This window comes from Myxocyprinus asiaticus, chromosome 1 (genome assembly GCF_019703515.2).
Source record: "Myxocyprinus asiaticus isolate MX2 ecotype Aquarium Trade chromosome 1, UBuf_Myxa_2, whole genome shotgun sequence".
Classification (NCBI taxonomy): domain Eukaryota; kingdom Metazoa; phylum Chordata; class Actinopteri; order Cypriniformes; family Catostomidae; genus Myxocyprinus; species Myxocyprinus asiaticus.
In genome coordinates, this window is record NC_059344.1 from 26,030,944 (window position 1) to 26,046,528 (window position 15,585).

General features: G+C 39.3%; 1 protein-coding gene across 1 annotated transcript; it reads right to left on the bottom strand.

The window, feature by feature from the left end:
• Positions 1-4,558: 4,558 nt before the first annotated feature.
• LOC127439760 (protein RIC-3-like) lies at positions 4,559-12,136 on the bottom strand. Its single transcript, XM_051695989.1, has 6 exons — positions 12,019-12,136; positions 9,065-9,273; positions 8,512-8,590; positions 7,611-7,698; positions 5,478-5,623; positions 4,559-5,394 (listed from the first exon to the last, which is right to left on the bottom strand). Exons 1-6 carry the CDS (start codon positions 12,134-12,136, stop codon positions 4,559-4,561), a joined length of 1,476 nt encoding a protein of 491 aa, XP_051551949.1.
• Between the last annotated feature and the right edge of the window lie 3,449 nt (positions 12,137-15,585).

Sequence of the window (15,585 nt, forward strand, 5' to 3'; positions counted from 1 at the left end):
TAAGACAAATGAGCTGGTGGTGGACTTCAGAAGAAAAGACAGAGAACACAGTCCCATCACCATCAATGGAGCACCAGTGGAGAGAGTCAGCAGCTTCAAGTTCCTTGGTGTCCACATCACTGAGGAACTCACATGGTCCATCCACACTGAAGTCGTTGTGAAGAAGGCTCATCTGCGCCTCTTCTTCCTGAGATGGCTGAGGACGTTTGGAATGAACCGCCACATCCTCACACGGTTCTACACCTGCACTGTGGAGAGCATCCTGACTGGCTGCATCTCCGCCTGGTACGGCAATAGCACCGCCCACAACCGCAAAGCACTGCAAAGGGTGGTGCGAACTGCCAGACACATCATCGGAGTTGAGCTTCCCTCCCTCCAGGAAATATATACAAGGCGGTGTGTGAAAAAAGCTCGGAGGATCATCAGAGACTCCAGCCACCCGAGCCATGGGCTGTTCTCACTGCTACCATCAGGTAGGCGGTATTGCAGCATCAGGACCCGCACCAGCCGACTCCATGATAGCTTCTTCCCCCAAGCAATCAGACTTCTGAACTCTTGATCTCCCACGATCAAAATACATCAGCACTGCACTTTATTACCCTTACTCTTATATCCCACACCGGACTGTCATAAATTATATTATTATTATTATATTATGTTCTCTCTTAACAACTGACTATCAACCGACAGCCTGAATGTCAATACAGTACAATACTGTACATTCTATATATACATATACTTTTTTATATATTTTTATTTTTAATTTTTATTGAATAATGTGTATCTATATAGTGCGTATTGTACACTGTACAGTGTATGTTATTATTTGTATATTGTTGAGTGTAATTATGTGTATATCAGATGTTTAAATTGTGTTGTGTAAATTTGATGTTTATTGTAGATTGGTATATGTCTCATCACTGTCACGACTGCTATGTTGATCGGAACTGCACCCAAGAATTTCACACACCATTGCACTTGTGTATATGGCTGTGTGACAATAAAGTGATTTGATTTGATTTTGATTTGTTTGTCGAGCATGTGCAGTGCGAGCAGACACAACCAGCACTTTCTCTATCGTGTGAGAAAATCGCCACGCAGAAACAACAATCATGCAATCTCCCAGCGAACTCCGGCGAGGAGGGGAAGTGAACAGCATGTAAATGCGTGCGTGCGGAGCATGTGCAGTGCAAGCAGACACAACCAGTGCTTTTGTCTATTGTGTGAGAAAATCATCACACAGAAACAACAATCATGCAATCTCCCAGCGAACTCCGGTGAGGAGGGGAATTGAATGGCGTGTAAATGTACATGCGTATCGAGCACGTGCAGAGAACCAGCGCTTTCCCTATTGTGTAATAACATTGTTTATGTGAACCCAGTATACCCAGCAAGGATGAGCAGCATTTCTATTTCTTGTGAGAACATTCTCTATTTGAACACAACACAGAAACTATTTGATGGCTCGGCTGTCTTTGGCAAAGCCGGAGCAGCGGGGGCGGGGTTCTCTGCCAGGCGCTGACCTGAAATAGAGCAGTGAGTCATCAGGCGAGTCACAGGTGACTTTTTGTGACCTGCAACACCATCTTGAGGCAACCACGAAATTTCGTGTCACATCCATGACTCTGTCATAGCACGTATCAGCTTGAGGTGGCAGCTGGTTTTGAACACGGTCCTCTGACTCCAAGGCAAACACTTAATAAAGCCGGATCTCCGGGAAGAATGGCGCTGCCCTTTGAGACACAGTCTTTTGATGGCAGCTGGACTGCAGGACCACTCATCCAGGCGAGATATTTCCGATTATGTAAACAGAGCTCCTCAACCACCCACGAGGGGATGCGAATTAGCTCTTATCAGTGGCATGCACATGCTCCTAACCCTCACTGGGGGAAGGGATGGTGAAATCCTCTGTGGACCACTCGCACATATCTGATGCTCCGAGGGACACGACGTCGTCCCCACTGTCAGAACCGGCAATGTGATAAGGCTGTGCACTCCGATAGAGGGCCGGAGCTCATCATGCATATACTGTACTGGTGCGAACGCTACATCAGAAGATCGAGGTGCTCGTGGAGCTTGCACCAGCATGGGATCTTCCTCGACTTCATCCAACTCAACCTCAATCTGCCGTGCCTCCCTGTGTGAACCTTCGGGATCTAACACAGGAGGCGGCGGGTGGGTGGGCGCGTGAGACGGGATCGTCCCTCAGAATGAGGGCAATCCTTGAGAGGAGCTTCCGGAGACTCATGCGCTCACAGTGAGGTCAGTCTGTCTCTATGAGAGCCCAGGCAATGAACGCAGCCCTCAATGTTCATCTGACGGTGGGATGTGCTGCTCTCATCCGGAACACTTGTGGAATGACATCTTTAAAAAGACACACTGCATGCAAGCGGCTCTTTATCGAGTGTTTTACATCACATGGACGGAATATTATATATATATGTTATGTATTTATTTTATTATATTTTTTTTTCCAAAGGATACAGCTCCTGCCGGAATGCTGCGAGAAGCGGGTAAGTGTCTCGCTGAGGCGAAGAACCTGATGCCGGCGGCGAGCTGGAGAGACTCTTTGCCGGAACACCAGAGGGGGTGGTGAATCTTTCACTGCAGGCGCTGAGAGTCAGGCAATGAACGTCCTGATGCGTCTACAGGGAAGTCCCATCCGCTGGAGGGTGTCCTTTGACGCCGAAGAGAGGGCTTTTCAAGACGAGACGGCGTCGGTCTTGAAGGAAGAAAATTCTGAAGAAATGGTGTTTGTGCACCCACTTATAAAGGCCATCTGCGTGCCTAATGGGGCAGGGCTCAAACACCATTGCCAATCATAAGATTAGGTTATTATACAGTACAAGGGCTTCAACTAGGTCGTCACAGAGGGAATTCCTCAAAAGCGTTTACCGCAATGTTGAGTGAACTGAATTGATAAGGACCAATACAATAGCTTGATCGGGGATTGTTTCTGCATACAAATGTAGCTGATTATGTGTAGCCTTGGTCTACAAAAGAGGTCATGTCTAGAAGGGAACTGCCATCTGCCAGAAAGACTTGCGAGAGTCGCATTTGCTGTTATTAATGCCAAGGTTCGGGTTAGGTTCAGAGCTAGGTGTAGGATTACATTGGGACTCCAAATAAACAAAAATATTTTAAAAATGTGACTTTTGAGAGTCTTTCCCAGCCAGACAGTTTCCTTATAGGCAACATATAAAAAGCTGTTGATTCTGTTTCCAATGGTAATGGCACTCTTGACTTTATCTTGCTACATGTGCTCTCAGACAGCACTCAGAGAGTGACAAATGGCTGTACACAGATGAATGGGTTTTGAGATTGTTTGGTCATGTGTTATGCAAATTACTAACTGTGGGCATGTGCTCCCTTATTTAGAATAATCTAGATTCACCAACAATAGAATGAGGGTAAGAACTCCTGTTTTGAATTTGAATCCAGCGGACAATTTGTGTGAACTTTTTCTGTGCGCATTAGTACAGAACTTATACACATTTATTCGTAAATACGACCCAGTGTTGCACACCAAGGAATAGGAATTTTACAGTATGTAGCAAAACAGATAAGCAGAATGATACAAACAATTAAATGTTATAAGAAATATCAACAAACTTGGAACTGTTCTTAAAGACAGATCAGTGAAATCTAAAAAAGCATGAATGGTAACAGAGAACTTGTCTCCTTGATCAAAGCACAAAGATTCACAGTAAAGTATGTAACTTAATACAGAGGTAGTGTAGCATTCTACAGGAACAAGTAAAGGCTAATCGAACTGAATTTCATTGTTTTATTTTAAAGGTGCACTCGGTCATTTTTTGAATTTGTGATTTTGGACTCACGCTGACATCTAGTGGCTTGGATGCAGCATCGTTCAAACACAATAGTTTTCAGTTATCACAGTCAGGCATAATTGATTTAAAGAGCACCTATTATGGTTTTTCAAAAATTACCTTCATGTAGTGTGTTTTATAGCTGTTTGTGAATGTAAAAAGTCTGCAAAGTTTCAAAAATCAAAGTGCATGTCAAATGGAGTTATTGACTCCCAAAAGAAAGAACCGATTCTGAACACCTGAAATGAGTCGTTAATAATTCCAGACATACTTCCTGTACTAACCTACATAATTTGGTAACAAAAAACCCACCTCTGGTCTTCACAGGCTGCTCGCGAACAGCTTTGACCCGCCCTCAAACACTACACTAAGCGGTAGACCAATCAAAACAGACTGGGACATCTGACCAATCAGAGCAGAGTAGGCTCTCTGAAAGGAGGAGTTTAGAATGAATCCTTTAGAACGGATCATTGAACGAGTCGTTTTTGAACTGAGATTAAGCGAACAGTATTCTGCTGGTCATGTGATCCTTTCATGGTGGCCAACGTGAGGAAACCCTCTCCATGTAGAACAAAATAGCTTTTATATGGTTACTTATATGACTGGAGTCTTCATCGCATGTAAGTGCTTATGATTTTATACATATGTTTCAAAATTACAATTCAAATAATTTCTTTAGGAATAAAATTTTTAAATTAGGAAAAAATTGAGTGCACCTTTACGTTAGGTCACTTCTTCACCTTTTGTTTATTATGATGCATTCTAAGTGTCCCACAGTCTTGAGCTACAGTTACCTCAGGTTGGTATGTTTGAAGGAAGTCAAAGAGGTCCACTTCCTGCTCTTCAGGATCACATTCGACATCATCATTAAAGCCCAGACTCTCAGCCTCCATCAGTGGGTCCTCCTCTTTCTCCTCTTTATCACTCTGCCCTTCTTCATTCCACTGATCTCCCTCCTCCTCTTCCTCTTCACAGTCTTCATCATCACCAATTTCTTCCTCTTCATTCCCTTCATCCCCCTCCTCTTCTGCCTCTTCTGCCTCTTCTCCTTCCTCATGCTCTTCCTCCTCCTCTTCCTCATACTTGCAGCCAACAGCACCACCCTTTGGATAATGGTAGACATATCTGTGATCACTAAAGGTGATTTGTCGTCTTTTACTGCTTGCTTTCTGTTTCTCTTCCCTTTCACCTAGGCACTTCAGTCTCTCATCATTCTCATCAATACTTTTAGGAAGACAGGGCTGGTCCTCTCCAGTCTCTTCCTCATCATCTTCCTCTTCCTCATCATATTTTTCTTCCTCCTCCTCCTCTTCATCTTCTTGTTCATTGTCATCTTTTTCACCCTCTTCTTTTATTCCATTTATCACATCTTTCACCATATTCTCAATTGTACACAAGTCATTGTCACCTGACTCATTCTCATCTTCTCCCTCTTCTTTCTCCATTCTTTCAGCCAGCTCCTCAGCTGTGAGTATAACTTGGTCTGCCTCTTCCAGGATAACACTTGGATACCTGCGTCTGCGGCAGGGCATATCATATTCTGGGTAGGTCTCCTCTGGAGACCCTTTGGAGGTAATGAATATAATTAGACATGGACACTGGGCAACTGAAACAGCAATGGGCCTAATACAAACCCCTGAGGTATACCTTCCCAGTCTGCAGAGTGAGGGGCCTCCTCCGCCTCCTCTTCTGGGGAGACTCCTTCTTGAAGCTGTCTCTCCCACATCATGTGGGTGATCTCCCTCAACTGTTTCAGCTTTCTCTCCTCTCGCTTCTGTGTCCCCCTGCGTGACCTGAAGCCAGGGAACAGAAAGGATGGTGAGTCAGAAACTAGATCAGAAGTACTAACAAATCTAGTCAGCCAAAACCTCTAAAGCAGTCAAATGTTAAATTCTAATGTGAATCATAGAACTTCAAAATAAATCTTTTTCTAATTAAAATGCCATTTCACAAACCACGGGAAGCAGAGCCACAAGGGTGAAACTAGCAGAACTTAAATGAATAGTTCACTCAAAAATAATATTCTGTCATTATTTTCTCACCCTAATGTTGTTCCTAACCCATATGACTTTCCTTCTTCTGTGGAACACAAAAGGAGGTGTTAGGCACGTCAGGGACTGTGTAACCATTCACTTTTATTGTATGGAAAACAGATGCAATGAAAGTTAATGGTGCATGACTTAGGCTGACATTCTGTCTAACTTCTGCTGATGTTTGTGTTCCACATGAGGAAAGATAGTCATACAGGTTTGAAACAATATGAGGGTAAACTATGACAGAATTTTCATCTTTGGATGAACTATCCCTGTAACTTTAAGGGGTCATGACGTGAGGAATCAAAATGTTCTTGATTTTTTGACATATAAGAGGTTATTGTACTATTAAAAACATACTGTAAGTTTCAGACTTCAAACTTCCTCCTCACTGCAAAAAGAGCATTTGTTGAAACTAAGCTACCAAAACTAATCGTTCTCTATTTCCTCCACATTGTGACATCACACTGTGATAGACATTTGCATTTGACCGCCTCCACAACAACACATGAATGCCTAACTTTCCTTATAACTTGCGTAGCCCGCCCAGTAGTGGTGAGCAGTGAGATGGCAAGGAGAGTGCAGGTCAGTCAAGAGCAGAGAGCCAATCATATCAGAAGTCTTATAGGAGAAGCAGCAGCAAAAACAAACATTTCTGACAGAGGGTCAGAATGAGGGTGAAAAACGATAATGTTTTACATATATATGACAAAAAACATTACTAATATTAAAAGTGAACCTCAAGGAACATATTCAAATAATAAAAAGGCATGTCATGACTCCTTTAAAGAAAATGTAAGATTAAAGCAAACACCCCATGGAGTTGTGCAGGGACAAATAGCAACTAATTACATACTGCAAACTGAGAACAGAAAAGTTATTTGCAAAAAAAAAAAAAAGTTTCATCACCTCATATAATAAAGATTTGCATGATGTGTTTAAAATGTGCAGGAAATATGACATTTTGTGAACATTTCAGAGATGGAAAATTAACAAAATATTTTAGAAAAGTCTAAAAAATTTGCCCTTTTCCTTTTTATTATTAAATTTTTTTATTGATTCCATTCAACAAATTAAATATTTTAATATTTCAAATTATATAAAATTAAATCCTTCCCCCGAACAAACATGCACCCCAGTGGTCATAAATATTTAGATACATAAAAAAAAAAAAAAAAGTATACTTTAAAGAAAAAAAACTGCACACACACACACACATTTAAAACTACAGATCCCTCTCAATTGCCCCTCCCTGAGAGCCTTCAAAAAAGGACAATTATCTGCCCCATTTTTTATCAAATAAACCCAGATTGCCCAGCCTTCTATACGACGTCTCAAATGCCGCTACCCTGCCTATCTCCGTGCACCACTCTCGAAATGAGGGCACTCCATCCGACTTCCATCCCCTAAGAATAACCCGTCTGCTGATCATAACACTGGCCAGGACCCAATTCTTTATGTATTTATCCTCTATATTAATGAACACCCCATCGCCTAAAATACATAGTCTGGGGCATAATGAAATTTGAGTGCCCAATATGCCACACATAAAACTCTGAACCCTCAACCAAAATTCTTGGATCTTAACACACCACCAAAAAACATGGGTTGTTGCCCTTTTCCTTTTTTATTTTTAGGGAAAAACTGAATTTGTGTCAGAGAGGCTCCGTCAAAGATCGCGTTGGCCCTGTCAGTTCTTTGATCAGAGGTGAGGGATAGTGGAACGAAAGAAATATGTGTTGTTTACCTGGAAGATGGTTGGACAACTTTAGACATCCTCTTTTCTCTCACTTGTTCACTCATTCTGGCCTGCAGCTGGACCAGCTGACAAGTAGCTGCCAGGGAGACATTCGAAAGGGGTTTAGACAGTGATCCCTTTAGATAAAGTGATTCATGCAGACACATTGTCCCCACATGCTAAAGTCTCATTGTGGCAATACAGTCAGCCCGAGAATGACAAATAAAAGATTTTGCCCAAATTCTTAACAGCAAAATCTTTATGACTTGGTGGGCTGGAAAAATAAATTAGTCACCCCTGGTGTCTTAAACTTCCCAGGATCTTATTGGTCATGCTTTCTTCATGTAATCCTTGTTCCATATACAGTACAAAGCTCTTCTTTGTGTCACAAATGCAGTTGAATATTCCGATATATGATATAGCCCTCACCCCAAGATTTGTAAAAATTATTTGTGCATTAGAAACGCAGACTGTACAGGGAATAAGTGCAGTACTGATTGCTTTGTCACATTTGCCCTCCACCCTCTGGCATCCATTTAATGAACAGAGCTAAACCTCTAAGTACTGATCCAAAAGACATGCAATTAATTGCTATTAGGCACTGCTAGGCTTATACAACATCACTTCTGATTGCTAATCCTGGTCTAACAAAAGCAGAGAACAAAACTTCCCAGGTCTTGGACAGGATCTTAATCTATCTGGAAATGCATGTGGTTAGCGACTGATATGCTGAAAGCACACACCTCAAGGACGGAACAGAAACACAAATATATATATATTAAAAAAAATAATAATAATAATAAAAAAAAGTGTTTTAACTTGACAGTGTGGTGATATTAAGATTATCTAGCATCATGACAAGTTAGTTATGTTTTCCAACTACGATCATAAATGTAAATGTGAAACTTACGCATCTCTTGAAATGTGTATTCTGGCTGCATGATAGGGAATCTGCACCGTTTTCTGGGAGGCTTGTCCTTAGATGTCAGCTGTTGAAAGATCAAGGTAAACCTGTTTTTATTTTGTTTTTTTTCCCAATAAAATAAATTTAAATGACTCTTCCTAGCCCACTAAGTGCAGGATTATAAGTGTAGCCATATTCAAACAAAACAAGAAACTAATTTTCATTATAGATTTATTATAGCAGAAGAATGTTAAAGATGCAATCAGTATTTATTGATTTTTTCATGTTGCAATGGCTGATATGGCAAAATAAAACAGCTTTTATTAGGACACATTATGGATGTGTCAGGAGTCTTTATCTTATGTGAGTGTATGTTATTTTAAACATTATTCAAAAATACTGCTCAAGTCTATTTTTTTAATGAGGAAAATAATGCATAAATTTAAAGTTTTAATTTTAAGCTTTAATGCATCAATTCAATCTCTTCTTCAGTGTCAGTGTTGTTCCAGGAATACTGCTGAACAGAACAAATTTCACAGGCGCTTCTGGTATGGCTTACCTTAAAGAACAAGTAGATAATATAAAGGAAGATCCCAAAGCCATAGACAGGGATAAACTGACCCAGAAGATTTGGCTTGCTAGCACCCTTGGCTCTGGCGATGACCTCTGGGTTGTAATGCTTGATGTAATGAGACCCTGTATCCCAGTGATCTTGATCTCTAGAGAATGAATGGCTTTGTCGTAAGGGAGGAAAATGCCCTGGCCCAACTTAAAAATAATGTAAAAAATAAAATAAAATAATAATACCTTGCCTTAAGTCCCACACACACACACACACACACACACACACACACACACACACACACACACAAAAAAAAGGCAAGCAAAATGCTACTGGTTTATGAATCATATACTGTGTGTGTGTGTGTGTGTATATATATATTTATTTATTTATGTATACACACACACACACACACACACACACTTAAAAGCATGGTGTGTTTAAAATGTGCATGAAAATGACATTTTGTGAACATTTCAGAGATGGAAAATTAATAAAATATTAAAAGTTTGGAATAATGTACAGATTTTGCTGTTTCGGAAGGAAATTGGTACTTTCACCAAAGTGGCATTCAACTGATCACAAAGTATAGTCAGGACATTACTGATGTAAAAAACAGCACCATCACTATTTGAAAAAAGTGATTTTTGATCAAATCTAGACAAGCCCCATTTCCAGCAGCCATCACTCCAACACCTTATCCTTGAGTAATCATGCTAAATTGCTAATTTGGTACTAGAAAATCACTTTCATTTATATAACACACAGTTGAAAGCTATTTGGTTCGTTAAATGAAGCTTAACATTGTCTTTGTGTTTGTTTTTGAGTTGCCACAGTACACAATAGACTGGCATGTCTTAAGGTCAATATTAGGTCAAAAAAGGAAAAAAGAAACAGCTTTCTCTAGAAACTCGTCAGTCAATCATTGTTTTGAGGAATGAAGGCTATACAATGCTTGAAACAGAAAAGAACTGAAGATTTCATACAAAGGTGTACACTACAGTCTTCAAAGACAAAGGACAACTGACTCTAACAAGGACAGAAAGAGATGTGGAAGGCCAGATGTACAATTAAACAAGAGGATACGTACATCAGAGTCTCTAGTTTGAGAAATAGACACCTCACATGTCCTCAGCTGACAGCTTCATTGAATTCTACCCGCTCAACACCAGTTTCATGTACAACAGTAAAGAGAAGACTCAGGGGTGCAGGCCTTATGGGAAGAATTGCAAGAAAAAGCCACTTTTGAAACAGAAAAACAAAAAGAAAAGGTTAGAGTGGGCAAAGAAACATAGACATTGGACAACAGATAATTGGAAAAGAGTGTTATGGACCTTAACCCCATTGAGCTTTTGTGGGATCAGCTAGACTGTAAGGTGCATGAGAAGTGCCCGATGAGACAACCACATCTATGGCAAGTGCTACAGGAAGTGTGGGGTGAAATGTCACCTGAGTATCTGGACAAACTGACATGCCAAGGATCTGCAAAGCTGTCATTGCTGCATGTGGAGGATTATTTTTGAGGAGAACTCTTTGAAGTAGTTTAAGAAGTTCTGAAAAATACATTCAAATTGTAATTTTTCACATTATTAATGTCCTGACTATACATTGTGATCAGTTGAATGCCACTTTGGTGAATAAAAGAACCAATTTCTTTCCAAAAGAGCAAAATCTGTAAATTTTTCCAAACTTTTGGTCGCCAGTGCGTGAATACACACACACACTCACCGACCACTTTATTAGGTACACCTGTACATCTACTTATTCATGTGATTATCTAATCAGCCAATCATGTGGCAGCAGTGCAGTGCATAAAATCATGCAGATACAGGTCAGGACCTTCAGTTAATGCTATTCTTCTCACCAAAATTGTACGGAGTGGTTATCTGAGTTACCGTAGCCTTTCTGTCAGCTCAAACCAGTCTGGCCATTCTCCGTTGACCTCTCTCATCAAAGCATTTCCGTCCGCAGAACTGCCGCTCACTGGATGTTTTTAGTTTTTGGCACCATTCTCTTTACACTCTAGCGAATGTTGTGCATGAAAATCCCAGGAGATCAGCAGTTACAGAAATACTCAAACCAGCCCGTCTGGCACCAACAATCATGCCACGGTCCAAATCACTGAGATCACATTTTGTTCCACATTCTGATGGTTGATGTGAACATTAACAGAAGCTTCTGACCCGTATATGCATGATTTTATGCACTCCACTGCTGCCACACGATTGGCTGATTAGATAATCGAATGAATGTACAGGTATGAGGTGTACAGGTGTACCTAATAAAGTGATTGGAAAGTATATATATATATATATATATATATATATATATATATATATATATATATATATATGAGATACACAAATAAGTTGCTTGACATGTTTTAGTGGGACTTAAAACAAGCTGAAGTATATTCAAGTTTTGTAGTTGACTTAAAAATAATAAAATATTAAAGAATAAAAATAAAAAATACAGGGAAGGTGTTTAAAAATTGATCAATGTCTATAAACATACTCAGTAATCAATATCTTATTTTCCCATACAAAATTCTATCCATAGTAACTATGTCATCAAAAAAGAGAAATTAATCAAAATGACAAAGATTGTGGAAGCTTCTTATTTAAATGAAATCCCATGTTAATTTATTATGCTTTTGTTGTAGTAGTAACAATAACTGCATTATTAACTAAGGTAGGCCGATTTCGTCGGAAACTACTACTATGGCAAAGGGATAAAACGTCACCAGAAAAGAATGAAAGAAAAAGGGAAAGTGTATTGTGAAAAGGACAAAGAAAAGTGATGCTCACATTATGAAGGCACACACACTTTAGGGACATGAGGTTAATATGGGACCTGGGGAAAGAGATCACAGGGATGGTCAAATCCAGCGGTCACACTATGCGACCATTAAATCAGGGATGAGGGATTACACATTTCACTGAAGATCTTACCCTCCGAGTGCACGATTTCTTTCTTCCCTCTGGGTAAAAACATTTTGGGTAGGAATAAAGACATACACAGGACGGAGCAAGAGATGAAGGTGATCTTCTGACATGTTGAAATAGCCATAGCGGTGCAAGTGAAAAATGCCTAACTACTGGAAAGCATCGACACCACTTTTACGACATTTCTTGTTGATTCGCTGGAGCGGAAATGACTGAAAACATTAAACCATCATCCGGGAAAGGAGATTAACTAACCCTGACACTGAATCATGAATCACAACCGTTGCCGTTATCAACCTGTTTTATAAGGCATTTTAGTATTTTACTCGTTGTTGTAGTTTTCTCGTAGCCCTAACATTACGACACATAGCCTAACACAAATAAACAGACGCATTTAAGATCGTTAAACGAATAAAAACGGCCTAATTAGTAGTAGTACAAGAATTATTATTGTTCTTATTGCTGTTATTTACCTATTTGTCCAGTAGATGGAACTGCTGCCTTTATTAAACGCCATTAAACTCGCACTGACATTTCAGTACGAAGAGATTCATGCTATGCTATTTGTGTTTCAGTTGTCAATAAACCGTTTGTCCCTGCTGTGACAAAAACAATATTCTATGAAATACCAAGAGTAAAGCATAATGTGTCACCATATGTCATCTCTGTACACTTTTAGCACTGTGCTACAACCAGTTTTGATTTCACCAGTGTTCTTTAAAGCAGGATGTGGGATGTAATTTGGACTCTCACACAACATGTCGTTTAGTGATGCTATGTTTTTACTCCTACCACAGTCCCCTCCCAGTTAATATTTATATCAGCCCTGTTGGGAACTGGCTACACAGTCATTTTCATTTTTATGGCAATTGTGGTGTTGTTAAAATAATCCCTTAAGGCACTCACTAAAACCTATGAGCACATACCATGCTCTACATATGTTCATAAAATAGCTCAATTAATATTGTGCATTTTTTATCATTTCAAAAGGGAAATATTACATTTTGAGTTTCACTACATAAGGATATGAAAAAAGGTTTTCAGTTTTCAACAAACAAAAAAAAAAAAAAAACAAAAACAAAAAAAAACAACAACAACAACAAAATACTGGGGGGAAAGTTACGGTGAATTGGTCCTTTAAGAAATAGTTCACACAAAAATGAAAATTTTCTAATTTACTCACACTCATGCCACCCTCATATTTTTTTTTTTTTTCTTTTCTGCTGAACACAAACAAAGATTTTTAGCAGAATATTTCAGCTCTGTTGGTTCATACAATGCAACTGAATGGTGGGCAAAAAAATTTAAGCTCCAAAAATCATATAAAGGCAGCATAAAAGTAATCCATACGACTCCCATGGTTAAATCCATATCTTCAGAAGCGATATAGTGTTTTCAGAAGTGTGGCTGAGAAAAATATCAATATTTAATCCATTTTTTTTAAAAAATATTAAATTAATAAAATTAATTTTTACTATTAATCTTCACTTTCACTTCCACATTCTTCTTCTTTTGTTTTTCTATTCGCATTCTTCATGCATATCGACACCTACTGGGCAGGGAGGAGAATTTATAGTAAAAAAAGGATCATATATATGTGTTGGGAAAGGCACTATACATTTAACCACTGGAGTCATATGGGTTACTTTTATGCTGCTTTAAAATTTTAATACTCATTCTCTTGCATTGTGAGGACCTTCAGAGCCAAAATATTTTTCTTAAAGTCTTCATTTGTGTTTAACAGAAGAAATAAATTCATACACATCTGGGATGCCAGCAGGGTGAATAAATGATTTTTGGTGAACTATCCTATATTCAACATAGTGATGCATTGGAAAAACTTTGTGTTTTTGTGTGTGCGTGTGTGTGTGTGTGTGTGTGTGTGTGTGTGCGCAAGTAAGCTGATATAGCCTACAGTGCTCATATTTTATCCGTTTACTGAAAAGCTCTGTTATCAACAGTTTAACTACCTAATTATTCTTCATTAGGCTCAATTTAAGTACAACAGATGCATTGCCACAAAAGTCACACAGTGTCTGACACCTCATAAAAACATGAAAGGCCGAGGCAAAAGTTGCCTTTTTATGTTTTCAGAAGGGAAAAAATGCTTTGTCTCCTTTTGTATGAAAGTCTTCATATTGTTTATGCTAACAGCAAAATAAGCCTTTGACTCTTGCGAAATGCATGTGCCCCTTCCTGTTGTGTGAGCGATAGATTCACATACATGGCAATCAACACACCTTCACCAAACAAAATTGCTTTCAGAAATAGCAATCGTTGTCTTTCTCTATATTCATGCGAGTGATTTGTTGTGCAATGTCACCTTACTCAGTGGTGGCGGACCAGGTTTGCATCGAACCCCTTTATCGCTCTCTCTCTCTCTGGCTCCATCTAAATCAGTCAATTTATTTCCAAATTGCAAGTTGAGTCTGGGAGCAAGGGCTTCTTTCACTGTTGGGGTGAAATATTAAATCAATGCGCACACTACCATATATCGAGTGGGCTTTAATTTTTATTTAATATTGATGGGAATGAAGCTGGCTTTGAGTGTCGTGAAGGACATTCTGTTACAAATCCAGGGGCCTTTATATTCATGGAGGAGAGACAGTGATGGTGAGTGAATGTGCTGGATTAATGGGGACCTGAGGAAGCACGGCTGTGTGGGCCAGGCCTTGAGACACTGCCCAATTGTCATCCTCCATTTATAACCATGAGGAGAGCGAGACAGCACAGATGGTACTCAGATACTGTCAGTGAGAAACTCAAAGGTGGAAAAATAATCTCAGTTAAAATGCTTGCAAGACCTTCGAATATGTGTTCTAACTATGGTAGGAGGAAGTGATGTCAGATGTCTGACTGTATGTATGAGTGTAGTGTAGTAAGAGTAAAACATAACTGGACAGTGCTGTGAATGTGTTGATGATATATTATGCGGTGAAGGAAGGCAGCAGATGAGGATCCTGATTACGGCTGAAATGCAGTGTAAACAGTAATCTGATCTGTAGGTGTGCTGTGCAGGTTGGAGAGCAGCCTGGGCCACATCCAGAAAGCCCTGATCTCCTACCAGCTCAAGACATTGCATTACTCTCTACTGCTCTACTGACTCAGGCTAGACTGTATACAGTAAGGGGTAGTTGCCAAATGGGAAAGTTGTCACAAGGCATACATATCTCAGTACCTATAAGATTCTGTCAAAAATCCAGCTGCACAAAAACTTGTTTTCTGTAGCAGTGGTTTTGTATTTTGATTTCAATTACCTTCCAATACAAATTCCATTCCATTAAGAGTATCATGTTTTTGTAAAACAGCAGCTCTTGGGTCAGTGATATTACACTCATTTTTTATTTTTTTTTATTTTTTATGGATCTACGTTATTTAAAAATACATTAAAATGCAATTCATATAAAACATTAACTTGAATACACCTCTTCTTTGATGAACAGGTTTTCAATTACTGTGTTCAGTCATTTTGAAAAAAAAAAAAAAAATTCTGGAGCTTAAAGTAAAAAATATCATGTGGTGTAACTGTCCAGAGACAGTCAAAAAAAAATATCATAAAAATTGGTAAAGCTA